Raw genomic sequence first — 25,456 nt, forward strand, 5'->3', positions numbered from 1 at the left:
ATTCACAAAGGGCCAAACATTGTTTGCTCATCTCCCATGGGGCTTGTGGTGGACCAATACACAAAATTCACGGCAAACTTGAGATTACGTCAACTAAAAACAGACCAAACACAGAATGAAGGGTTTTCTTGAGGTTATCATTGGATTGTAAGTACCATTTCTTTTTGTATCGTAACCTCCAAGGTATTAATGTAATCGTATTCACTTAAAGGTAAGCCGTGCCTACAATCTAGCTTTAGCAAGATAGACGAAAGACGCACGACAGTACATTAGAGCGATCACTAACTCGGTGTTATTTGCTTGGTATCACAGAACATACTTGCTTAGTGCAGCAGTCACAGAAGATCCGTCAGGCTCTTCCCCAGGTAAGTTCGATATTTTTCAGTGCTTTCGGGGTGACTCGTCCGGTCAGCGCCTTCCAAAAACATTATCTCTGCCTGGGTTTTCATGCCGGGATACCGCATTACACAAATACGGCCATGTTGAGCACTCAAGAGGTTTGTTTACTGGATCATTCCGCATCAAAGAAAGTTCAGCTTTGTAAACCTAAGAGCAGTGAGCATGCTTCGAAGGAATCCAAGAAAATAACTCCGTGAGGAAATATTCCAATCAGCAGGTGACCCTTCTTTTTCTGAAACACCAGTGTTATGCTTTGACGATGACAAAGGTTAGGTTAGGTATCAAATGACTTTCAGCGAAGACATTATCAACCTAAAATTGTTTTTTTGGGGGGGGAATAACATATGAGATTTCCATTATTCAAATGGTGCGAGTTTAATTCCCTGACCTCTTCAGCCGGTGTGCGGCGTGTGAAAAATAATTACACCTACTTGACGGGATATTTCATCATTCAAAAATATTTTTCTCGTGCTCATAATACAGGGAACCTCATTGTTTACTCTGGATCACGAACTATGCACACAAAGCGGGAGTGAGACCAAAAATTCACTAATAAATCACCCTTTTTTGTAAGGTTGGTGGATAGAGATGGTGGGCGATAAATCAATTCTTGGCAATGTCTTTAGCTAGACCTGATCTGGAAAGCTAGTCTGACTCGTGTAAAAGTAGAAAAAAACGGGTAAATACGAATTGGGATCAGAAGAACAAATGAGTGAAGTACACACGGAAGAACGAACGAATGCACGAACGAGAGGCAAAGAGCACTTGCCGTTCATCGGGCGCGCGCTCATTTGATTGATCCCACTCTCCAAGAGTCTTACACAAGCTAGAAAACAAGATAAAGTGCTTCAAAATATTATATAAAAAGATTGATAGTTCCCCTCACCAGACGCGGGCGAGGAGGGCCACATCTCACAATCAACTATTTGTGTGGTGTCTTGCATGATTGTTTCTTTGTAAAATGAATCGATTAATTAAATAGAAAGATCTTGCCATAACCAATCAAACAACCCTTTGATTTCTGAGCCATTGGTCAGACAATCAAAGCCGGACAATGTGGAACTCCAAGGTTTTGGTGGTTGAGTTCGATTCAGTACCGAATTTAGTCGAACCAATCTTACTCAGTCAGTTCGTTCTTGTCCGATACATTTACTGAGATGGTGTTGTATATAAAAAAAAATCGAAAATGATAAGGCTTATTACTCGTTTCGTGGTGTTTCAAGACTCGGGAAACTTAGTGAACCTGCCGATTTTGAACGCTGCCTCAGTCTCAGTCAATAGAACATTCGAACCCAATCGACCTTTTTCGAGTTTACGGAGGAGTCGCGTTGAAACGACAGAGGGTTCGATTACGGTAGGTTTCATGGTGTTTTATTGGCTGATTGTAAGTTATTTTCGACTGCCAAACCTAGTCAATTCAAAGAGACAATTGAACTGACCCCAATCGAAATCGCGATCGACTACCGAACAAAGGAACGACGGAACAAACGCACGACAAACCACAAACGGATACAGTGTCAGGCTTAGGAAAGCAAAAAAAGAATTTTTGAACAGATTTACCTAAAACGTATTCTTTTGGGCTCTGAACCAAGTGTAATCTAAAGTTATTCTTGTAGTTGTGCGCCGTTCTAAAACGTTTGTTCTATCTTAAGGAAAATGTCAACGTCGAATTTATCAAATCACCGGCCATTCTGGTGTAATAAAATCCCCTGGCTACCCAAAGAGCTATAGTCCTCTTCAAACCTGCATATGGCGTATTATTGTAAAGAAGGGTTACAGGATCTATCTTCATTTTGATGCCCATTTTGACGTAACCAGGACACAAGCATGCCGGGAAGAGTATGTAATGGTCAGCACCCGACGCCAGAGATTTACTTACTTAAACGTTGTTAGAAATAGAAAGGACTCCGTGGTGTTCTGTGGAGACCAGAAACCAAGCAACGTCACATCCCCTGGTAATGAAATGTGGGTACGCTTTAAATCAAGATATGGTGGCCGAAGAGGTTTCAATGCTTGGTTTGGTGCAGAAGGTAAGTTAATAAGACTGCCTTGGTCTACTTTTAGTTCCGTTTTGGTTGGTTTTCGGCGTGGCAATCAGCTCTTAGAGAATGACAGCAACGCTCAAATAAAACACTGAAGGGAAAGGGGGATGAGTACAGGTCCTATCAGTCTTCAAGGCCCCTATAAGATAGGCTTTTGAAAGAGGAGAACTTACGCTCTACAGTACTATGTGCAGTAGCATATAATGGTAATAGGACTGAGTGGAGTCCAATTCGGTTTGTACTCATACGAGTGATAACAAAATAGGACGACTACGAACCAGAAGTCCGATTTTTTTAATCGCTCGTATGATTACAGAGACAGAATTGGTCGACGCGAAGTCCTATTACCAGTTAATCAACACTATGTCAAAATTTTGCGAAAGAAAGTGGACATCGATTATATGTTTTCCGAAAAAAAAAAACAGTTAACTCGGCAAAATGCGCGAAAACACCACACGCACACAACGCGTACTGTCCAAGTACACAGGCATGACGTGTCAACTGCGCTACTGAACTGAACTACTGAACAAGCATGACGCGTACGCTGTCCTATTGATGCTCGATTTGTGCTGTTGATAACCAATCACTTTCGATAATTTTGTTTTTGTCTAGCTTTAATAAATACCCGAAACAAAATGCACAAGTTTTGTTGGCAACCTACTAGGCTCACACTGAAACCTGTAGAGGCGTTTGAAAAAAAGCGTATGTTGAACCGTTAAGCAACTTAGCCCCACAAAGGAATTGCAAGAAGGCCGTAATACTAATGTTTTGATAAAGAGCGGGGAAGGGGAAGGAAGTGGAGTTATTAATAAGGGTGCCTTATGAAAGAAACTGAAAGTTGTAGACTGGGAATTTTTAGAGAAGGAGTTCACTAGGGACGGGTGTGGATAAAAAAGGTGTAGTAAGGATCAAGATTAAGGTGGAGAGTCTATTAGAGCGTTTGCATTTTGGGGGGCTGCATGGTAAGTACTGCACTGCATCTTGTTACCGTTCTCTCCTGTGACTCTTAAATCGATTCAAGATTCTCTTTGTTCTTTACAACTTCAAACTTCGACTAGACTTCGTTAAGTATATTACCTCTGAACATATGCTTTAAAAATTTTATAAGTAAAAGAATCAAAGCTATGGAGATAATTTTAACCAAGCTAGATCAATTTTTATTCATCTCCAGAAATCGGTGACATTTCGAGCCCGTTGCGAAATGTCAGCGGTATATCGTATTACAGACAATACCATTATGGCGGCGGTGGAAGTGAAGTGAACACGTAACTTTCTATTTTCGTAAAGCCCCAGAGAGAAAGGCCTGGTACCTTTCTATCTCAGAAAGCCAAAGGAGACGTCAAAACGAGGAAAATGGCGGCCAAATTGTGCAGCCACTGGAACTTGTATCTTTCGTGTTCTTCCTTCCTAAAATTGGGGTATTTAAAAATGGCGTATTTGGCTTTTGAGCTCTGTGAAAATACGAAGAGTTTCCCGGCTTGAGGAAAATTTGTGGGCCAACATATTCGACCGTTTACGAGCGATTTAGTTGAGCAAAATTCTGCAAAATGCATGTCGAACTACGCAGTTGCGAATCTTCACAAGGTTGTTCCCACAACAAAAGAATTGTAACACCTAGTCGAAGCAGATTTTAAGAGTTTTTATGGGAAAATGGAGTCAGAATTGTGAGTTTACTCGTATACTTTGGGAAAAGGTAGGCTTGAATTTGTGTATTTATTTTTCGTAGCGATGGACGCTTTAACCGATGCAGGCTGCATTTCCAAGTACGCAGCGAAAGAACATCCCATTCTTAGACAGCTATTTTGAAAAAACAATCTTTTCCGATACACTTTCTTATACTGTTTCGGCGCCATTTTGCTTGTAACACGAGAACCGCCTCCGCCATGTTGTCCCAAATTTCTGGCAATGAATAGCAGAGGGAGGATTTCACACAAAAATGCATTGTGATGCTATGCAAGAATTTTAATGGCTGTCGTAAAACCGGTTTTCTTTTGAACTTTTGAGGAAGCCTCCACCGCCATCACAACTTAGTTAAATTAGGTCCTCGTTTAAAAATTTCGCAAAAATGTCGGAATCCCGCACGGGTTTTAGAAGCTATGAGACGCACAATGGATCTGACCAACAGACTGCAGTGCGCGTGTTATTTAGCGGATTTACTTGGAGACGTGGTCTGAGATGTGAAATTTCTAACGAAATGAAACGAAACATCGCATACAACTGAAGAGGTCTGTGGACGAAACTAGTTTTGTAGTAGGCGTGTTTTAAAGTGCGTTGAAAGTTAATTTTAATGAGGTTTTGTTTTCAGTATGATAATGAATGATACTTTCTTAGCTTCAACAATCAAAATTTCGCAAAAACATTTAAAAATTGAAAAACAAAAAAACCATCTGCACCAAAACCTTGAATCGTCCAATAACCCATCTTGTAAAGGCAAAAGACCAACGGATAGTGTGATTGGATGTAGTTTTAGGATTATGCATTTTTGAAAAGAACAGTGGACTGTCGGCATGAGGACATTGGAAAAGCAAGCGAGGTATTAGAGCTTCCATTAGATCATTGTGAGTGCATCGCTTGAATCACATAGTATTATAATGTTGAATCTTAAGTTGCTCCTCTATGAGACGAAAACTTCCCTGGTTCCCCTATCGCCATAACTTGTACTTATTGACTGAGTGGGAGTGCCAGACGGGAAAACATTTGGCTCGAGGTCATGAAGTACGGGTCATATGATTATATAGGATAATTGCACTCACAAAGTTGAAAAAATAACACCATGTCTAGCACGTAGAAGTATTCGTGAATTGATATTTCACAAAAGACTAAGGTGCTTATCCTTTGTCAGAACAGGTCTGCCAGGCAATTCTGTTTTAATACAACCGTGAACCAGATCACAAAACAAAGTCTGTTAATCTTATCCACTATTCCTGTGAAGTTCCTAAAAAATAAGGATTATTGCTGAAAAAGGAAAAAAAATGCTAAATCAAACATCACTACTGGCTAACGGCAAATCGTGAGCGTCCTAATTCTTTTTTTATCCGAGTTGTTACTCTCTGACGTAACTAATTCTAAGTATGGAAAAGACGAGGCTTCATCAACACATTCACCATCTGGTGAATGTGTAACCGCCTCCCGGTTAGCTCAATTGGTTAGAGCGCTGGACTGTTGTGCGGGAGGTCGAGGTCGATGGTTCGAGCCCCGGCCGGATCAACACTCAAGGTCTTAAATTAACTGAGGAGAATGCGCTACCTTTCTTTAATAAGAAATGGATAGACATTCTAGTCTTCTCGGATAAGGACGAATAAACCGTAGGTCCCGTCTCCTGCATCTATTAATTAGTTAATTTGGTTAGGCAGCGGACGTTAAAGAACCCACTCACGAGATTACTGTGATGTGGTCTGGCCTGTTTACTGGGAATTGGGAGGAGGGGGCACAGGGCTGCAAATAACGACTGGTCATCGGACAAAGTCCGGTCAAAATTGGGTACTGACCGGACAAATCCTTGGTTTGCCGGACATCTTGTCCGGTCCTTTACCGACTCGTTCAAAGAAATTTTAATTTTTAACTGTTTGCTAATCACAAGGGACACAGTCGTGTTTCCAAAAGAAAAAAAACCAATATAAAAGTAGACAAATTAGTGGTCGAGAAATTCCCGGCATTCGCAAATTTCCGCGATGTCATCAAGTCCTGTCGCGACCGAAAATTATTGTGTCTTCCGTTAGTTTATTTACTTTATTTAAGTGTTCCCAGTTAGTAGAGGGTTTTACCTTTGGCTAGATACCATCATTTACTCTTAAATAAAGTGATTGATTGTTTGATCGATTGAATGATCGGAAAGCACCCTCACGAAGAATAATCTTGTTGCATCGAGAATACTCCAAGTAGCATTTGTTGCAAAGTGCAAAAAGCGAGCAAAAGGCCCAAAACCTGGAGAATCCGACCACTCTTTTACTCTAACAAAAATTTACAACTGTAACTTTAAAAAAAAGGGCTCTGAGTGTAATATTTAATAATAAGTGATTTTGCCAGATGTAAATTAAAACGAACAATTGCGGTTGTATCTTGCGTAACCGTTCCACGTAGTCAATGCGAGGCTGCTTCTGCAGTAAAGAGTAGTCGAATTATTGACTTGTAATTTTTATTGCCAGGCCAACTTGGATTCAGTTGTTTTTTAGTTGTAAAAGGATTACTGTGCAATCTGGGTTCACTATCGCAAGAGTTCGGACTGTTAAAATTTTGAAAAAAAACCGGGTAGTGTCCGAGCAAAAGCATGTTTGACCGGACAACGTGACCGGCGACTGCCCGTTAGTTATCTGCAGCCTTGGGGCATCTTCAAATACGTTTCCTTCGATTGTTTGTAAACTGCTGATACAGTCTCGCCAAAGTCCCCCGAAAAGTGTTGTTAATTTGCGCAATATAAATATTAAATTATTATTTATTATTATTATCTGGTGAAATAGTCTTAGGTCCGAGTTCAAAGAACTTTGATGCCTGATTTGCATTTCGAAGAGAAATATGATTGAATATAATTTTTAATTGCGCAAAAAAGATAAACATTTGGCAATTTACTTTGTAACTTATTTACACATTTGAAATGAAAGTGCCAATCAAAATGTATATATATGCTCATTTAAAATAGCGAAATGGTTGATCGAGTTGATACGGCTTTTTAAAAGAGATGTTTACATTTCAGACCTGAAAATCAAAATGACATTCCTTGCAAGCGGTGATGTAATGGCCGAAAATAAAGCTCCCTCCATTTCGCCTGAAACTGTACTGCATTGAGGGAGTAGTTTTAGCTGTGAGGCTCGGAGCAATCCCGAAGGACAGTGTTATATGCATTCAAATCATTTATTCAAGATGTAGACCCTCTAAAGCTATATATACAAATAAAACCTAAAAACTCGATAAAGGTAGAAAAAATGTTGAGAAATAACATAACCTATCATTATGCATTTGAGCATGATTCAAATTTAAATAGATGTCGAAGTTCAGATATGAATTGATGGAGGCTTTCAGCCTCTACTCTTCCTAAATCTGTCCAGCTTCTAACTAATCTAATAAACTGGAATGTTTATAACAACCAATCCTTGCACTATTGATATACAGTTTATAGGATGTTACTCACTCTTGTGGACCTAATTGTTGAGAATTGAAGTCCCCAAAATTTACGTTAGTTAAGGGCTAATCAAGACGCCTTCTCAGTGTAACTGCACGCTAAGGCGTAAACGTCTTTGGCGAGATAAGAGAACCAGACTGTTACCGCGAACTCTAAGATCGGTCGTACGAGAGACAAGTACGTGTACAGCACAGAAAAACATTTGCATCAGTTATGCCAACAAAATGTTTAATTAAACCTGGTACTTTGTTCGCTATATTTACAGCCATACTAACGTGATTTCCTCATGATAGACCTTTTGATATCTTGACGCTTAGATCTTATGAGGTTGTCCACGTCTTTTAGAAGTTTATCGATCGTGTATTGATGATTGATTATCGCGTGAGTGAGGAATTACGTATAGATTCACATTTATGCACATAAAAGTGTAACTGCCACTCCCAGACCAATTAAACTATTTTTCGATAAAATCGTCGTGTCTTCAGTGTAGTGATAGGATATGAGCAATCCACATTGGAGGGGAAGGATGAGCCGGGACCGATTCCATTTCGAGCCTATAAACAACAAGTGAAATTTGAAATGAACACGTTGTTTGATCGTTACCCAGTTTAGTTCTATCGTAATTGGAGTGACTGTAGAATTTCGAGATTGAGTGATACTTCTCAATGATGTACTCTTTGGCTTTAAAGTACAAACCTCGGTTATCTGTATCGTGGCGAGTTGTAGCCCATTGGTTCTTTTGTTCTGGACTGTGGAGACTTCGATAATTTAGGTGCACTTATAATCGAAAAGGCCTACCTAGTGGGTTTACGTAATGTCCGAACATCCGCTTGGAGGAGTTTCATAGAAGAGTAGGCAAAATAAAATACCTTTCCAGAAATAAAATGTTCAACTGGGTAAAATAAATAAAAGCGTACATCTGTCACTTTACCCAACAACATTATGTGCATTAGGTCTGATGGATCTTGATAATAAACAATTATCTTATTAGACACGTATCGAGCGCCTTTGTCATCTGTAGTGAATGAAAAGTCTTTTATTTTCAACTCCTTGCCACGGCGGTGAAAGGACAGCAACATCTCGAAGAACACTTTGTTTTGAATTGTTCTAGGGCCATTTTCGTTAAAAACTGCACACTCGTACAGCTTTCGAAGGTCGTTATCTGTAATAGCGGGTTTGTGTTCAACCTTCGCCAAGCCCCGCCGTTTTAAATCAACACACTTTGCAAAAAAGACTTTGTTCACCTCAGCGAAAACTGGGTTATAGATGATACCCGTTCCTTTATTCTTGAAATGCCTGTTCAGTCCAAATCGTACAGAAGTCATGGAGCTTTTCGTGTACAGGCTGTCACCACTTTCTAGCGCCGGCATAAAACTTCAGAATACTGGTGAAACCGATGTGATTCCTTCAGGCTCCTCTCCCTCAAATAGTCACTTTTTAGACTTGTTTTTGTTGCCCTCTTGGTGTCTTTGGTCTCTATCAACACTTTCGATTCCTCCTCAGTAACAGAGGCGAAGCGTTTAGCCATTTTTGCAAACTTTTCACAACTCTACACGGACGAGGGGCTTGGAAACTAAGCAGACTTTGAACTTGACCTAATAACCCAATATCTGCAGCAGATGTTGGGTTATCATGTCAACTTCACGTGCTACTGTATATTGACTGAATGCTCTCGACCAACCTGATGTTTCATGATATTTGTTATCTGAGTGAAGTTGATCCAAATGATAATTTATTCTTTTAATTAGATATTGACGAGTGCTCGGAACTTGTCACAGGAGGCTGTCATCATGACTGTGTGAACACTCCAGGAAGCTTCAGATGTACCTGTAGGTTGGGATACCGCCTTTTTCCAGATGGCAAGAGATGTGTCGGTAATGGCAGCTTACACTTAAATCCCCCCTTAGTGTAGGTTATGTACAACTGCCTCTTTAGCAGTCATAGCTAAGCATATGGTGCTTTTGAATAAAGAAGCTCGAAAATAAGTTCGAAGTGCCATAGCTGATTGCTGTCAGAGGGTTACTAAAAGAGATAGATAAACCACAGTCCTGAATTTTGAAAAGCTAACGTTTCGAGATAAAGCTGTTCATTGGAGCAAATTAAACTGCTGGGTTTTCGGTTGAGTTCATTTTCTTATGTGTCTGAGAAGACGAACGGATGTACATGAATAAACTGACTAGCTAAACGGAACTTTTGCGCCAAAGGCAGGGGGGAGGAAGACTGGCCATTGGTACGAGCTAACAACATACAAGAGATATAGCATTTTACCTCAAAATGTTCTTGTTTATTTCTAAGAAATAAAATTGCTCAATGCTGGCATGTACGCTTTCAAATGCAGACCTCCTCAGGGCAAAAGTTTTGTTTGGTTTCGTTGCAAATTTATTTAGCAGTGGCCAGAAACTGGCATAAAAGATTTTTAAACGTGTCTTCAGGAAGAACTATAATAGTATACGAATGAATTTAAAACTGGTTGGCTTGCATTAGCTCATATCAATTTAGCTGGTAATGAGGGGTACTAAGACAACACGAGTTTATCATGTCCCCTTGCGGGTCGTGATTAGCCCAGTTTTTGCTGTTTGCAGACTGATTTCTCTTTTTTCAGAGGACATTGTGATTTCATTCTCAAAGAGGCGTTATAGTGCATCAGTAGAAGCAACAGCCCCACCTGGTACATCCATTATTACAGTACATGCCAACACTGGAAACTCCAAACGATCGCTTCGCTACCACATCATTTCTGTGAACGGCAAACGCGTCAGGGCTAAAACCCGCACATGGTTTGACATGGATCCAGAGATTGGTAATGTTGAAACCTTATTTAACTTCCCTGTTCAGCCGATTACGTTTACATAGCATGACAATCGCAAATAAATTATCATGGGTCGAAGACCTAAGTTCTTATTCTTTTCATTCAGTTTTGCCTTTTGTTTTGCCATTGGAACCTTTTGTTTTCTAGATTCCTTTTGCTTCAATTCCGCAGGTACTATTTCCATTCGCCGTAAGCTCAAGAAAAACGCGGTTTATCGTCTTCGAGTTAAGGCACGTTATAAAAACGTTTCGTCCGGTTATGCCATGGTCATAATCAGAGCAACCTCTGTTCTAAAGAAACCCCGGCTGGGCGGTGATGAGAGATTGAAATTTCCCAGTCCAATATATTCAGTCATTATTCCGTACACCATGATCGTTGGACAGACAATCTTGCACCTAAGAGCTGAGAAAAGCGACAGCCTAACAAATTCCTCCGTACGGTACAGAGTCCAGTCTGTCGATTCGTTCAATCGTAACCCCTTCTTCAGTCTTAACCCCATCAAAGGTTCCCTTAAGATCACCAGAGATCTGACAGAACTCATATCTGGTGAGAAGCCAGCCAATTTTGTGCTTCAGGTTGTTGCCAGAGCGCAAGAGAAGCCAAACGTATTTGCGTCTACGCAGGTGTCAGTTGTTGTAGTTCCAGAGTATGCTGGTAATGACTATGTCAAGTCTTCCATGGAGGCTGTTAAAAACAGGTCTTTTATCGTGCAGAGCTCTGACCGTTTACGATCTCACGAGAACGCCTCCTCTTCCCACAAAAAGAAATCTTCGATAGGTCGAGCGGAATTCTCTCTTCACCGTCTGTTTCGGCGACTATCCCGCGAAGCTCAAAGAATATCTAACGCAGACTTGAAGTTCAACAAAATAATCGGGGAAATTAAGCGTGAGGTGGCAGAGGACCTGATTGGTGAGTTTCTTTTTACTTTTATTATGCAGTCGAGTCTTCGAATAACCTGAACCTTCGATGGAAATTAAAGAAGCTGATTCGAGTTTTCGGGAGTTGATACGTAAAGTAAATCTTATAGACTATCGACAGACGTGGTTAGAATTCTCGAGGGAAAAAATATACAGAAAATGACCCGAAGGGAAAGGAAAATTGCTTCGTTGAGCGGGAGGTTCGAGTTATCGAAGGTTCCAGTTACCGAGGGTAAAATTTGCAGCAGATGTATGACAGGAATCTAGAAGAAATCGATTCTGGTTCGAGTTAGTGGGAGTTTCGAGTTATGGGTGTTGTCTAACTGCAATAAGGTGTAATGATCAACACAAAACAAGTAGCGCAAATGCAGTAACTTTTGACGCAAAACGTACCAGGAATGCTAGATGTAATAACTTTTGAGACGAAATGTTACAACTTTATTATGTAAAATGTAGCACCTTTTGACACAGAGGTAATAAAAGTAACGCGGATGTTACTGATACGATAGTAGTGTAGTGCTTCAGTGGTACTACTTCAGACACTTTTTGAGAGAAGAATCCTTCGCTGGCTTGAAAAACGTTCAAAGCCTATCTTAGAACCGTTCTAGTATTCCCAATTGTTCCTTTCGAGACTAAACGGTTGTATTTGCGTAACGTTTAAGCGAGTCTACGAGATGCGGAGAACTCGCTCAAAGGTTGAATTGTCGGATAAAACGTGGCTGGGTGTGTAAGCGAATTACATCTTCGAGTGCAATTCTTGAGTGCGATAAGACTATAGGTCTTTCTCCAGGTTCTTAAGGGTAATTTGTCGGTGGATGTCGAATCCCCTTGTAAAAGCTCGGTCATCGTTGATATCTTTCTCGGTGTAATTGAGCATTCTAAATTGTCTTGGTTTAAGATGTTTGTTTGGAAATATCAAGCAATTCCGAAAATCATGTTGGTTTTCTAGTTGACGAAATATCCGAACTTAAGAATGCATTTCCTTTAAAATTTCTCTTTTGCAAATGTTGAGATTTTTTCATCAAGCCAATTGCTAATTAAATAGATTTTGCAAAAATTATGCCTTTTGAGTCCGTTATGACTTGTCTTTTCCAGTAGATGAACGCGCACGATCAGGTGTGGTGTCCGTGAGACTAGGCCCAAGCACCATTGCCTCAGCCAACAGATTGTCCGACGTCATCGAAGAACTAAACTGCTCCATGCCGACAGCGGAATGCTCCGACACTGAGTACCATTCACACTACCGAACATTTGATGGTACCTGCAATAATCTTGATAACCCTCTCTGGGGCGCAGCAACCACACCATATACTCGGATGTTAGACCCAATTTATTATGATGTAAATGGCTTATCAGATCCCGCAGGATTTCCGGATCAGCCGTATGCACCTGAACTTCCTTCGCCACATCGAGTAAGTAAAGAATTCATCATTCACGTAACCGAGGCTAGTGGGAACAAAAACCAATACTCGCACATGCTGATGCAATGGGGACAGTTTTTGGACCACGATCTCTCCTTTACAGCAGAAAGCGAAGGCGCAGAAAAATGCTTCTTACCAAAGTGAGTGTACTACGAAACCATTTTTCGAAATCTGAGCCCATCCACATTGGTAGTTTTTGCTGACCTTTGTCAATCAAGTAGAGAAAATTAAACCATTATTGTGCTTTGCCATAGTTGAAATTAAGTTTGATCGTCAGAACAATTGACGTCTTTAACCTCGGTTGAAACTAATCCACGCGCTTTCAATTTGAATTTTGGTTTGCCATAGTAGGCTCCATTTAACGTAAAGATGCCTCTAGTTGTCTCGTATGTGTCTTTTCCACTTTCCATTTCGTTAAGTAAAATTTCAGACAAAAGAAAATGACAATTACAATCATATGCACGTTTGACATAGCTTGCTGAAAGATACTTTTCTTTTAGCTGTGATGAATCACCAGCGGATTACGAGCCACCATGCTTTCCCATCATGTACGCGGATGGCTCCGGATGTACCATGTTCACAAGATCAGCGGCAGCTTGCCAAACTAACAATGAAAACGTAACGCCCCGTCAGCAGCTCAATACTATCACTTCTTTTATCGACGGATCGCAGATATATGGTTCCAGCAGTGAGGTAGCAGAGAATCTAAGGGATTTTGACAGTAAGTATGTTTTACAAATGGTTAGTTTTTATAACAACATAGATGGAAATCATTATATATTGTGGGTAGCGGTGCCCTAATCAAATTTGTCGTAATTGCAAATTGCACAGACTGTACAAAAGAGCCGGAAGACTGTCATAAGGACAGTAATGACCCCATTTCAGCCTCTCTTTAGAAAGTTTTAGTGAGCCTAACCTCCCCCTCCTGTGGGACTCCTGCTCTAATGTGACTTCCATCTGATAGGAGCGTTAACGGTATACAAGAAAGATGGTTTCCGCCAGCCCTTTAAGTGATTAGCATGTAACTTCTCCATATAATATCCATACATTATCTGGGAAACAGTTAATAACAATATTGATCTTATACCAGTTTCTCGGAACTAATTACAAGGAATGTGAAACAGTGTGAAGGGAGAATTAACAATCAGATCTTTGGAGTTAAAGGGTTGAACGAACTGATGCGTCTAGAAAACAAATGTGATGAGCATGAACCCTGGAGTCTCTTGGTTGTTCGACGCATTACTAAGTTGCTTTCAGATGAGTAGAAGGTAAAATTATCTGCTAAGTGATTTGATGTTGAACTCACGGCGTGCACTGTAAAATCCTAATGGTTTTAAAACAAAATTTAAAATGTATACTGCATCACTGAAGTTGAAAATTTAGGCGATCTGGATTTTTTTGGGCAGTAAAGGCTAAAATGGACAATTTTTCGAATGACAGAATGACAATGTGTGTCAAATAAAGTTTAGCCACTTTAACTTTTTTACGAGCATGGAAAAGAGAAAATGTCTGAGCGAGCAATGATAGGTGTATAAGTCTATGGCCACTGCAAGGTCAGAGCCACAAGGAAAAGTCAGAATTTTTTTAAAAATCTTTCAAAGAATAATAGTAGCCAATCTGAAATTTGAGTGTACCGAGCGAAAGCAGTTGAATCAATTCGAATGACGTGAGGCAGAGCATCTTGACACAACCTTCCTATTTCACCGCTTTGAGGCTGATAGAATAACCATGCCCAAATCATCAATATCTACTTTACGTCCTTCCTTTGACAAGGAGAAGTTTGAACTGTAACTCAGGCATACAATAGATATGACCAAAGAAATACTGCTTAAAACACATTCTTTGACGTTTCTAAATTGCATTTACGATTAAGTTTGCAATCGTGTAAACATGTTTTATAGTTAACTGCCTAGGAATCAGTGCCACTCCTATTAATTCGAAATTGTCTGCTGTCTGAGCTTATGTTACAGCACGGCAACAAATACAAAATTGGCCATTTTAAAGTTGTGTACTTAGTTGCCAAGCCTTTGAAAAGGAGTGAGGCTAGAGGTTACCTTGTTATGATACAAACATTGCTGCTGTAGTTTCTTTGTTATCATGCTAACTAAATACTGGTCTCTATCACAAGAAGGTAACCTTCTGCCTCACTCCAAGGCAAAGGCTTGGTAAATAAGTACACGAGTGTAAAATTTCCTATTCAGTTTGTTGCAGAAATATACGGGACAATGAATAATGACCATTTATGTGTTGATGTGGATCATGTCATGTGACCTTGTAATTTTAAGAACATTTTTTGCTTAGGTTTCCAATTTGAGATTGTATTCACTGTAAATGAAACATTTAACAATTATTCGGGCTCAGTGAAAACTGTTGAATCATCCTGACACGAGGTTCATGGGATTATTCAAAGATATACAAAGAGCCTGAGGCGAATAATTGTTTTATTATAAATGCTCAGGTGCTTTCTATTTTTGTTATAAATTCATTTTCTGTTTTGAAGACTTGTATCGAGGTATGAGCACCCAGTTCCAATAGAAGTTGACAGGTTTATTTAATTTAATCAGCAATTACTTCATTTTTTGTATTCTTTTTGATGTGTTACGCCAAACTTGGTAGCATTTTTTGGGTTCTTCAGAATTTTTTGGTTGTATCGCGTTTATTACTTCCTGCCTGGCATTGATAAAATGCTAGGCAGCCATTTTTAAATTTAGCGCCCCTGCTATTATCCCCCCTCGCGAGGTGGATTATATCAACAATATCCCCTATTTGGTGCGAAAATATGCACGGATGATTATCTGTTCCAAGATGCGAACAGTTTTCCAAGAGCGAAGCTCGAGGAAAACTGTTAGAGAATCCTTCAAATATTTTGCAACGCGCGCGAAAAAATGTTTGCGAACAGCTTATTGTTTGCTACGTGGGATTTTTCGTTTTGAGTGTTCTCTGGTACGACTTTATAAACCAGCAAAAAATTCCCCTCTCCTGTAGCAACCACACGAAAAGATCTCTCACCTTGAATTTAATTTTAAACGGAGACCTATCGTAGTGAACGTAAGGTTTGAAAACTGGGGAATATCTCTTGGGTGGGGTATCTTCGGATATCCCTTGTTTTAGCTGGGAGGATATTCGGTCACATGATATGACTAGACCAATCGCGCGCGAGCAAAAACATTTGATGGATCATATAGTGAGATATGACGATTTGATGCAATTGAAAATCCTCTACAATGAGGGCGCGCATATCTATGATTACCAAAGTAATTATACTAAACAAGCATATGCCAGTAGGTTTCGCCTATGATCCATAGTGTCCATAAAAACCTCAACGACTTGAGCAACTATTTTTGGCGATGGATGTGTCCAAAAGCTTAGGGAAAACCGACGGGTAAAAACGGCGCCTGCTTCGACGGGGTGTAATCGCCGGGTTATGTATGATGAAAATGAAGGAATGTTTTTTATTTATGAGTTTACGCATTAAAAAGTTCCAAAGTTCTAAACAAACGGATCTAAATATCTTGCCATATGTTCTTTTTACAGCTGAAAAAGGCTATTTGAAAATAACGCGACCCAGGTACCTTCTACCATTTGTAAAATCACCTCTCAACCCTCCTTTGAATCTTTGTCAGTTGTTCGGAGGCTGTTATGACGCAGGTGACTTCAGAGTCAATGAGCAGATTTCCCTTGTCGCAATGCACACCTTGTGGGTCAGAGAACACAACAGGATAGCTGACATTCTCTTCGAAATGAACAAACACTGGGACGCAGGGAGAATTTTCCATGAGGCAAGAAAAATTATCGGAGCCATTCTTCAACATATCACATATAGCCATTACTTACCCAAAATACTGGGAGCTAACTTTTTGTCTCCATATCGTGGATATACTAACGCACATCCTGGAATCCTAAATGTGTTTGCTACTTCAGCATTTCGATTCGGTCATAGTATGGTCAGACCAAAATTTTCTATGCTCGATGCAAACTACGATCCGGTTGCCCCCGATGTTCCACTTATAAAAGCGTTTTTTAACAACAAATTGATTCAAAGAGAGGGCATCGAACCAGTGCTGTTAGGACTTCTCGCCAACGAATCTCAAAGCACAAGCCGTGGAATGGCCGTGGGACTAACGAAACACCTTTTCCAACAACCGGAATCAGAACATGGGTTTGACCTAGCAGCGCTGAATATCCAAAGAGGCCGCGACCACGGTCTGCCAGGTTACGGGGCTTGGAGACGCGAGTGCAATCTCTCGCATGCAGATATCTTCCAGGAAACTACTTACGAGATTAAGAATGCTACATCACGACAGATATTGCATGATTTATATGAAGATGTAGAGTACGCTGACCTGTGGGTGGCAGGGTTGGCAGAGGATCCGCTACCAGGAGCAATGGTTGGTCCTACTTTGCACTGTATTCTGACAGAGCAATTTCGGCGTTTGCGTGATGGGGATCGGTTTTGGTATGAAAACGGTGTTTTCACAGATGAACAGCTTGATGAGATAAGAAAGACTTCATTATCCCGAGTACTGTGTGACAATATTTATGGTATTGTCTCCGTTCAAAGAGATTCGTTCAATACCGCCAAAGATGAATTGAAACGAGTTGAGTGCACTCAGATTCCTAGTATGGACCTAACAAAATGGAGACAAAATCAGCCCTCTGTTCCTGAACCACGTAAGTTGCTTCCTCGCTGTGGTTATAGATGTTGCTTTCACCTTTTTGTGTTACCTCCCCCCCCCCCCCCACTTATCATTCCTTACGTCAAGTAAGTATCAAGCCATTGCTGGACATCCTATGACCAACCTCATAAATTAGTATTGCTACTGCAGCCTTCTAAGAGCACCTTTGGAGTTTTGACCCCTAATTTTTATTTTGGAATTATTTCAGAGTAAACTTTGCAGGCACGTAGTTTTTCTTGAGAGTTGTTAAAAAAAAATAAACAGACAAAAATAATTTTTCTTGACTGGCAGTTGGAACATGGTCAGACTGGGTATACACTGTAAGGAAACCTACTGGGAGCTGGGCAATTTCCATTACTGGTGACATATGTCCTACTTCTGTGATGGATATTGAATGTCAGCTTGCAGATGGCTCGCCGACTCAATCATCAGGTCAAGCGATTCATTGTAAAGAGCGCCTTGGGGTATATTGCCGGAACAGCGAGCAATCAGGACACGACGATGTCTGCACCGATTATCGCTTTCGCTTTTTGTGTTCTAGTATAGAGAAACCTGGTGAGTTTAATAAGAACATCTAATATCCTGCAATCCCTCTAATATCACGAAGCCCGTAGAACCACAAAAATGTGGATTTTCACTATTACCGATTTTCACTGTGACACCATCACCAAAACCATTTAAACAAATAAGGTCAAGAATCTAAGAGATAAAATAAGATGAATATTCAAAAGGTCTCCCTAAGATTCAGAACTTTGCGATGTTCTGTGCGGGAGATATTCGAAGAAATGTGTTACTCAAATTTATAAAGCTTTATATGCAGATGCCATACTGGTGTCCCTCAAAGGGAACCAACATGGCGGCCGGATGCTAACAAGGACATGATTCATCGAGTTTTGCTTTAACAAGCCTGCAATCCGACTCTGAGAGCTCATACAAATCTATATGATTACACATTCTCATACAAGGACCGTTCTGATTGCGAAATTTCAGCAGATAAGACCTTTTTTGACAGCATTTTGATATCGTGTCCCGCAAAAGCTTGGAAATTCAGCCAAACCCGATCAAACTGAAAATCTGTAAAAAGAGAAGTTTTCAACTGTCGTATTAGCTAACTAAAGTGAAATCTCATAAGGATTGATAATTCCTTATTTTTAATTTTGATGACGTCAGTGAACACCAAGAGTTACGATGTTCCTATAATGAGCATTGGCTTTAGTATTAAATAATTGCAGCATTGTGTACACAATATTTGCGAATTTCAGGTTTGCAGAACAGAATGTGTATAACAACTTTGATACAAAACACGAGTAACAAATTCACTCTAGAAAATTACTCCAAAAGTAAGAAATGTTAATAATGTGGCTGAATCCGGCGATTAGTCTTTCTTGTTTGTTTGTTTGTTTGTTTTTTCAGTTTCCCAGGGATTGAGATCTTTAATGTCGAAGCTTACTCTCTCAAAACCAAAGACTCGGTGCAACACAGGTAATTTAGAAATGGGGGAGGGGGTCAATCACAGGTAGTGGGGGAGGGGGTCAATCACAGGTAATGGGGGAGGGGGTCAATCACAGGTAATGGGGGAGGGGTTCAATCACAGATAATGGGGGAGGGGGTCAATCACAGGTAATGGGGGAGGGGGTCAATCACAGGCAATGGGGGAGGGGGTCAATCACAGGTAATGGGGGAGGGGGTCAATCACAGGTAATGGGGGAGGGGGTCAATCACAGGTAATGGGGGAGGGGGTCAATCAAATGAGCATGCTGGAGTGAGACACTGCCATGTATTAAATTAAATCGCTTTTAGAGATACACATCCACCTTGATAATCTAAAACATGCCTCTGAATTTTGCAGATTTTCATGGAAAAATGACAAATTTCACCGCAAGTTGTTTTTGGTGCCTTTGCTACGAATAAAACTGGGAGCCAAATAAGTTCATTACGATATTTTAGCATTTGACCGACATGGCAGCCATACAATAAAACTCAGGCAAATGCTTTTGTAATCGTTAATCTCTATAGCATTAAATGACTTTAAGGTTTGAATAATAGAAAAAATTTGGTTAAAGGGAAGGTACGTTTTTATTAGGGGGGGTGGGCCGGGGCTTCGGAGGGGAGGGTCATTAGTAATTATTTTACAAATTTGGGAGGGTCAAACCTGTTTGATACGCAGCCGGGGGAGGGTCATAGTTTTTTTTTTTTTTGGCTAGGAAAAAACAACTCCATGTCGGTTAGTTGACTTTTAATTATTTGTTACCAAACACGCGAAGTGTATAGAAACCTAAAACTTATATATACAAGCAAAGCTACCAGTCTAAATCAATCTACATCATTTTGAACAGATGTCGAAATATTATGTCAAAAAACTATCTTGTCCCAACTAACGTAATTGTCTCTCTCGACCCGTGCCTGTTTTCGTCCAAATTTTGACGTAGGTAATATTTCCACGCGGTGCTCTGGTTTAAAATCAGTGTCCGGTGACGATTCGTTACTTGAGCTATTCGGGCTTGAACCGACAACTCGATCTACTACATCACTTTGCGAGTCAGTTTCCACCTCGGAAAGTGACGAGGTCACTTGTTGCTGTACATTTCTGAGTGGGGGCTTCCGAGGTTGTTGACGCCCCATTAAATTATATTCACTTTCGGTTACTTTTGTCTTGGAGGAGGTGGGGGAGGGTCAGATCCTTTTTGTTTAGGCATTTATGAAGGGTCATGCATTAATCCAATTTGGAAAGTGGGAGGGCCACGACTTTTTTGGCAAAAAATTTCTAAAATACCCCGGTCCACCTCCCCCCGCCCCCGCCCCCGCCCCCCCACACAATAAAAAACGTACCTTCCCTAAAATTCTTTGCTTCACTGATAGCAAAGCTAGCTGAGTCGAAATTACTTATACATACACCTTATATGTGTCTTTAGGGCGATATCCGAGAGATTTTCCTTTATCATTTGACGTCGTTCAGCACATCACTATTGCCCACGCTTACTCTAGTGAGCCAAATAGTGAGTACATGTTTGCAGGCAAGAATAAAGGGCAGCCGAAGAAACGCTTTTTAATCTCTTTCGACGTAAAGAAGATTACAAGGCGAGCAATCGTACATTCTGCTAAGTTATACCTTTACTTTATGGAATTTGGGGCTAGCTTTGAAGGAGATAAAGCAGCCACGTCTCCCTCGAATTCTCTAGAAGTCTATCAGATCATAAGCACCGACTGGCAAGCGGAGAACACGACCAGTGTAATACCGTGGCATCAAGACTATCTGGGAATTGGAAAAGATGTGGCAAAGAAAAGGTACTCATTTTATTTTCTTGATCATCTCTTTTTCGCGTGCAATTAGAGTCTTCGAGCAGCTCACTACTAGGTGGCTGAAAATTGCATTAATTACTTCGTACTATCGAGGAAAAGGCTAGCTTTTTGAAAGGTTCCTGAAAACACACGGTCATGAGTACCTAACATTATAGAGGCTAAGTATTGATTTAACGGTTTGGACTTGTAGCTTCCCCTTTCAACTGCCTGTGCGTATAAACGAAAATACCAGCATAAGCCGTTGTGAACAAATATTTATGTGCTACTCACTTAAGAAAAGTGAGTAAAGGACGCTAATTGTTGCCGCCCACGATGTTTGTCGCTCTGTTTTCACTGTCTGTCTACTAATCTGAACCCACGTACTTGATAAAATGATGTCTAGCCAACTGGCCTTCTTCGCTAGACTGCCATTGATGTAGAAATTCATGGAATAGAAAAATTAATCGACCATTTGCTCCTCAGAGACTGCGGTTTCAGTCCGACAACGCTTTCTCCACAAAAATTATGATGGATTCTAACTTATATAAACTATTGTCATATTTTGATATTCGTGACATATTGATGGAGTGAACTTTAATTACAAAAGGCTCTTGTTGTATCCTGTTGCCCTCTTGGAACGCCGCTTATCTCGACTAAAGATCTAAATTAGTAAACGCCCATGTCTATACTATTGCAATTTAATCGCAACATTCCATTCCACTTGAAGGAGACTTGATCCTGGCCGTTTTAGCGATCAAAACAATCAAAATATTCACTTGCATTGGTCTACAACGCGCGCCTTACAAGCAGTAAAAACATGATGTCCATTAAACGTCATCACGGTCGCACTAACAAAAGATCTTAACAGAGACCTTCGGGTTAAGCCACAACATTCAGAAATTCCTGCAATATTTCCCTCTGCATCTCGTATCTCGTCAAAACCTTTTCTCGCGAAATGGAAATAATTTACTTACTGTAACCTACTTTACAAAATCCACAACAGGGCAAAGTCACACCAACAACAATGCACCCAGTTTCTACCTTGAATATAAACCTGATGTTGTCGATCTAACAGAGACTTGGTTCCATAACATAGTATTTGTCTCCCGGTGCGTTCTATGTACGCCCCCAGAATATCATTCTTTTTGATCATCCGCAGACTGGCGGGAGATGGCACCGGAGAAAACCTATCATCGTTCAGCTGCTGAACTTCTGTCATTTGACTACTCTGAAATGGCATTCAGCGAATTCACCTGATAATCGTCGATTTTTCTACGAGGGCTCACCGAATATGAGGTGCTTGATAATCTCATATTTCGGCGAGCCTGAGTAGTAAGATTTTTGTAGTAAAAACGCACACAAAAAATAATCCAACCAGCCAGCTTATACTTGGTTTGACGAGAACTGGAAGACAATAAATTTTCGGTTGTCGCAGATATATTATCGCAACACGTAAACAGATGTTACGCACTTAGCAAATAAAAACTGCTTAACTAATTCTTCTTTACATACCTTGCTTTTTCGGTGGGTATGGCAGTCGCCTTTTCTGTTAGTTCTGTTATTGTTTTAGTTGTAAGTTCTCGAGCGAAAAAATTTGTTTTCCCCACCATTACTTCACGGCTTGTCCACAGAAATTTTCTGCTCACTTCGCTGACGGTGCTAGGTTATGAACTCGGAGCTAAGTTACAAGCTCATAACATGGCCCCGTTCAGCCAATCAGAAATACAAGCTCCATTTTTACTAATTACTTTAAGACCACCAAGTCCTGAAGTCCATCCTGTTGCTAGAAATGCTCTCCTGGGGGGGGCGTTCTCAGATTTTTTTTCAGTCCTCAGTCCTCTGTGCTGACTATCTCCGGTATCGCAGAAGTCAAATCCTCTACAGGCCTTAATTTTTTCAGGCCTTATTTTCACTACTGCTCAAGTAGTGTTTACTACTGCGAATATTGCTTTGATATGCTTTATGCTTATCTCCTGATTGTTGGAGACCCCCAATATTCATGCTCATGTGGCTGACTATTTAGATGCAATCAAACTCCATGAACTTCGAGAAAGCACTGGACTGTAGTAGCATGTCATAATCCCAACACACATGTGTGGACACATTCATGCATGGCCACGAGGCAGTCTGATCGTCTTGTTATCTCTGCGACCACTTGCCCGTCCACTGCAAGTTGGATATGGATAAGCCCTCACTTAGAAAAACACGAATTTACTTTGAAACAATTGCAATAAATCAACGTTAATACTGTAACAGACGAACTTTTCTTCTCCAACCTAATTAAGAACCGGCTTTCATTCGATCTTGCCATCCTTTTTAGTTGCTTCAATAATATACAGTGTACGCTCGCGTCCGCGCTTCACCATCAGGCACCTGTTAGAGTTAAGACCGCTACAGTGAGTCCAATAGTCCCCTGGTTCAGCAATGATATACGATCAGCCAAAAACAAAATTGCCGTGAGGCCGAATAAAATTTCTGGAAAACAAAATTGTACAGCGATTTATAGATATTAAAAGCGGAGTAAAACTAAGCTGCCTTTGCTATCACGAAACCACTTCCAATTTTGAGCGTATGCCGTTGCCTTAAACTTCTCACTGAGGAAGTGTTTCGGCGCTGGTTTATGATATTAAAACTCTCGGTAAACAAAAAAATAAAGAAAAGACCATTCGTTATACTTCTGTTGGTGGGAAACACAGTTTCCTTTCGGCTTATAACTGTATCATTGACTGAAAAAGGTCTTCTTTCATATGGCACAGATATTCCTGCCGAGTGGTGGTACTCATGCAAGACCATCCCTTTAAAAAGTTCACTCTTACTACTTAACCCATGACTTTTGGCATCTTGGCAATACTTTCTTTCAGCACATATTTTATTCGCGTGGAATTTAACGTATTTTTACTTTATCTATAACTGAGTTAACTAAGAAAGGAGGGGTAGGATAGGCAAAGTAACATTAGTGACGTATTTTTTCATTATCACTAATATCGATCTTTATAAGACAGTTGTTTTTTTAACATAAAAATAAAAACAACAATAAATGAGAAGTTTATTAGTCCCAACTTGGCTGACAGATCTTACCCATCTGATTTCTCCCACGTAGGCTGACACAAAGCAAAAGCCTGAAACCTGGAGAAGGTCAGCAGTGGATTGAACTCGATATTCAACATGCTGTGAGAAACTGGCAGATCAGAAATCAGCCAAATTATGGACTTATGCTGAAGGTCGCAAAAGAATCGAATGCAGATGCATTGATGAAGTTTGTTTCTAGAGATAATCCACTATCAGATGTCCATCCAAAGCTGGTTGTCTGCCTCACCATCCCACCCTGGTAGCTGAGTAAAAGATCTGTTGATAGTTCCCATGGACATGACCTGTACTAACTTACGCACTAAAGCCTAGAAAAACAACTTGACCAGGGAATTCCACGATACATGCAGCGTATCACACGAATGGCGAAGCTTAAAGTCCGATATCGGTTTTCAAGTAAAATTTAACTTGTAGTTGGGTTGTGAGCCTTTTTCAAAAAGGTTTTAGTCCTTTCCGTGCCCTAAACAATTTAAAGTCGACTGTCTACCCTATAGGAACGTTCAAGCGTGCTCTGCAATGAAGCTTAAAATTCACTCACATTTATTTGAAACAGCTGAATACTCTCGCTCACTGGACTCGATTGATAAAATGTTTAGTCACTCAATAGTATCTGTGTTTTATTACGTACTGTATATGTTCTATTCACATGTGCTTTTAAATGGCTGCAGCCTAGATTTTCAAAGACCTTCGACTTGTTCATTGTTTTTTCATTTTTGTTTTTTTTATTTTTTATTGTTCATTGCGTTAAGTTGAAAAAAGGGTTACGCGCTCTTCGCGATGACAAAAGTCACCGTGCAAGTTCGAATGGTTGCAGGTTGTGTTTTTTTTCGAAGTCCTTTCTTAGTTTATTATTAAAATAAAAGTTGATGTGATGCTCCGTCCAGTGATGGAATTGTGAATACAGCTGTCTCGTGTTTTTCTCGCCATCATATCCTGTTGAGTCTGGACTTTGTTTGGCGCGCTACCACTAGTCTCGCTTTAAAGTTGCAATTCCACTTTAAATACCTCACCTCAGCAGTCAATCAGATTGATAGAGTTCTCCATGTTATTAAATCCCATATTAAATTGTGTAAGTATGGAACGTGAATCTTTAAGAATCCTTCTGTAAAGGGTTCTTAGAAGTCCCAAAGAGAGTTCCCCGTCAAATCAAAAGTTCTTGCAAAATACCTTAAAATGCTTTCGCTGAATATTTGTCAACGTTCTGGTAAGTTCAAATGTCACTCATACGAATTAAATATGATTTGCTTGATAACGTCAATGAATGGCTACCGCTAGATATTTGCTTTGACTTGATATATCCGCCTCTTGCAATTGGCTTATCTAGTATGCATCGATCAAGATTATATTGCGCATAGATGTTTTGGAAAATGACGGTGTAAAAGCAATTTCAAGAATAATGAAGTATCACTTTTTCCCAAGTAGTAAACAGGCTTTCTTCTTGTCAGAGGAACATCACTGCTACGCATAACATTACATAAAGCTGTGCTATAACATGATTTTGGACGGGATCTATTCATGACTTTTCAAATGTATTAACGAGAGATTCCCCACGGTTGAGAACCATCCCATAGTCCGTAGTATTTTATTACGAAATATCCTAAATTGACTTTGTTAGTGAAAAACAAGCATATGAAACAGTCATAAAAGGCTGCAAGCCTCATTAATCGAAATAGCGTTGATAATCAAATTCACTCAAAGAACGCAGATCGC

The 25,456-nt window shown here is 40.2% G+C and overlaps 1 protein-coding gene across 2 annotated transcripts; it reads left to right on the forward strand.

The window, feature by feature from the left end:
* Window positions 1-24,645, forward strand: LOC111338412 (uncharacterized). Of its 2 annotated transcripts, none has more exons than XM_022944902.2 (13): window positions 1-147; window positions 313-365; window positions 2,052-2,429; window positions 9,306-9,431; window positions 10,160-10,357; window positions 10,538-11,275; window positions 12,379-12,844; window positions 13,205-13,425; window positions 16,239-17,375; window positions 17,672-17,935; window positions 18,794-18,862; window positions 20,293-20,665; window positions 23,760-24,645. In XM_022944902.2, the coding sequence occupies exons 1-13, from the start codon at window positions 116-118 to the stop codon at window positions 23,989-23,991; spliced, it is 4,287 nt and encodes a 1,428-aa protein (XP_022800637.2). In that variant the 5' UTR covers window positions 1-115; the 3' UTR covers window positions 23,992-24,645. The 2 variants fall into 2 exon arrangements, with proteins under 2 accessions (XP_022800637.2, XP_022800638.2); XM_022944903.2 differs by having other exon boundaries at window positions 12,382-12,844.
* The last annotated feature ends 811 nt before the right edge of the window (window positions 24,646-25,456 follow it).

This window comes from Stylophora pistillata, chromosome 8 (assembly GCF_964205215.1).
Source record: "Stylophora pistillata chromosome 8, jaStyPist1.2, whole genome shotgun sequence".
NCBI classification, from domain to species: Eukaryota; Metazoa; Cnidaria; class Anthozoa; order Scleractinia; family Pocilloporidae; genus Stylophora; species Stylophora pistillata.

Bases quoted from the DNA above. Each gene is read 5' to 3' on its own strand.
- LOC111338412 (XM_022944902.2), top strand. From the start codon at position 116: ATGAAGGGTTTTCTTGAGGTTATCATTGGATT. The intron at 17,376-17,671 runs GTAAGTTGCTTC...CTTGACTGGCAG, and splicing joins GCCCTCTGTTCCTGAACCAC to TTGGAACATGGTCAGACTGG. The intron at 20,666-23,759 runs GTACTCATTTTA...TCTCCCACGTAG, and splicing joins AAAGATGTGGCAAAGAAAAG to GCTGACACAAAGCAAAAGCC.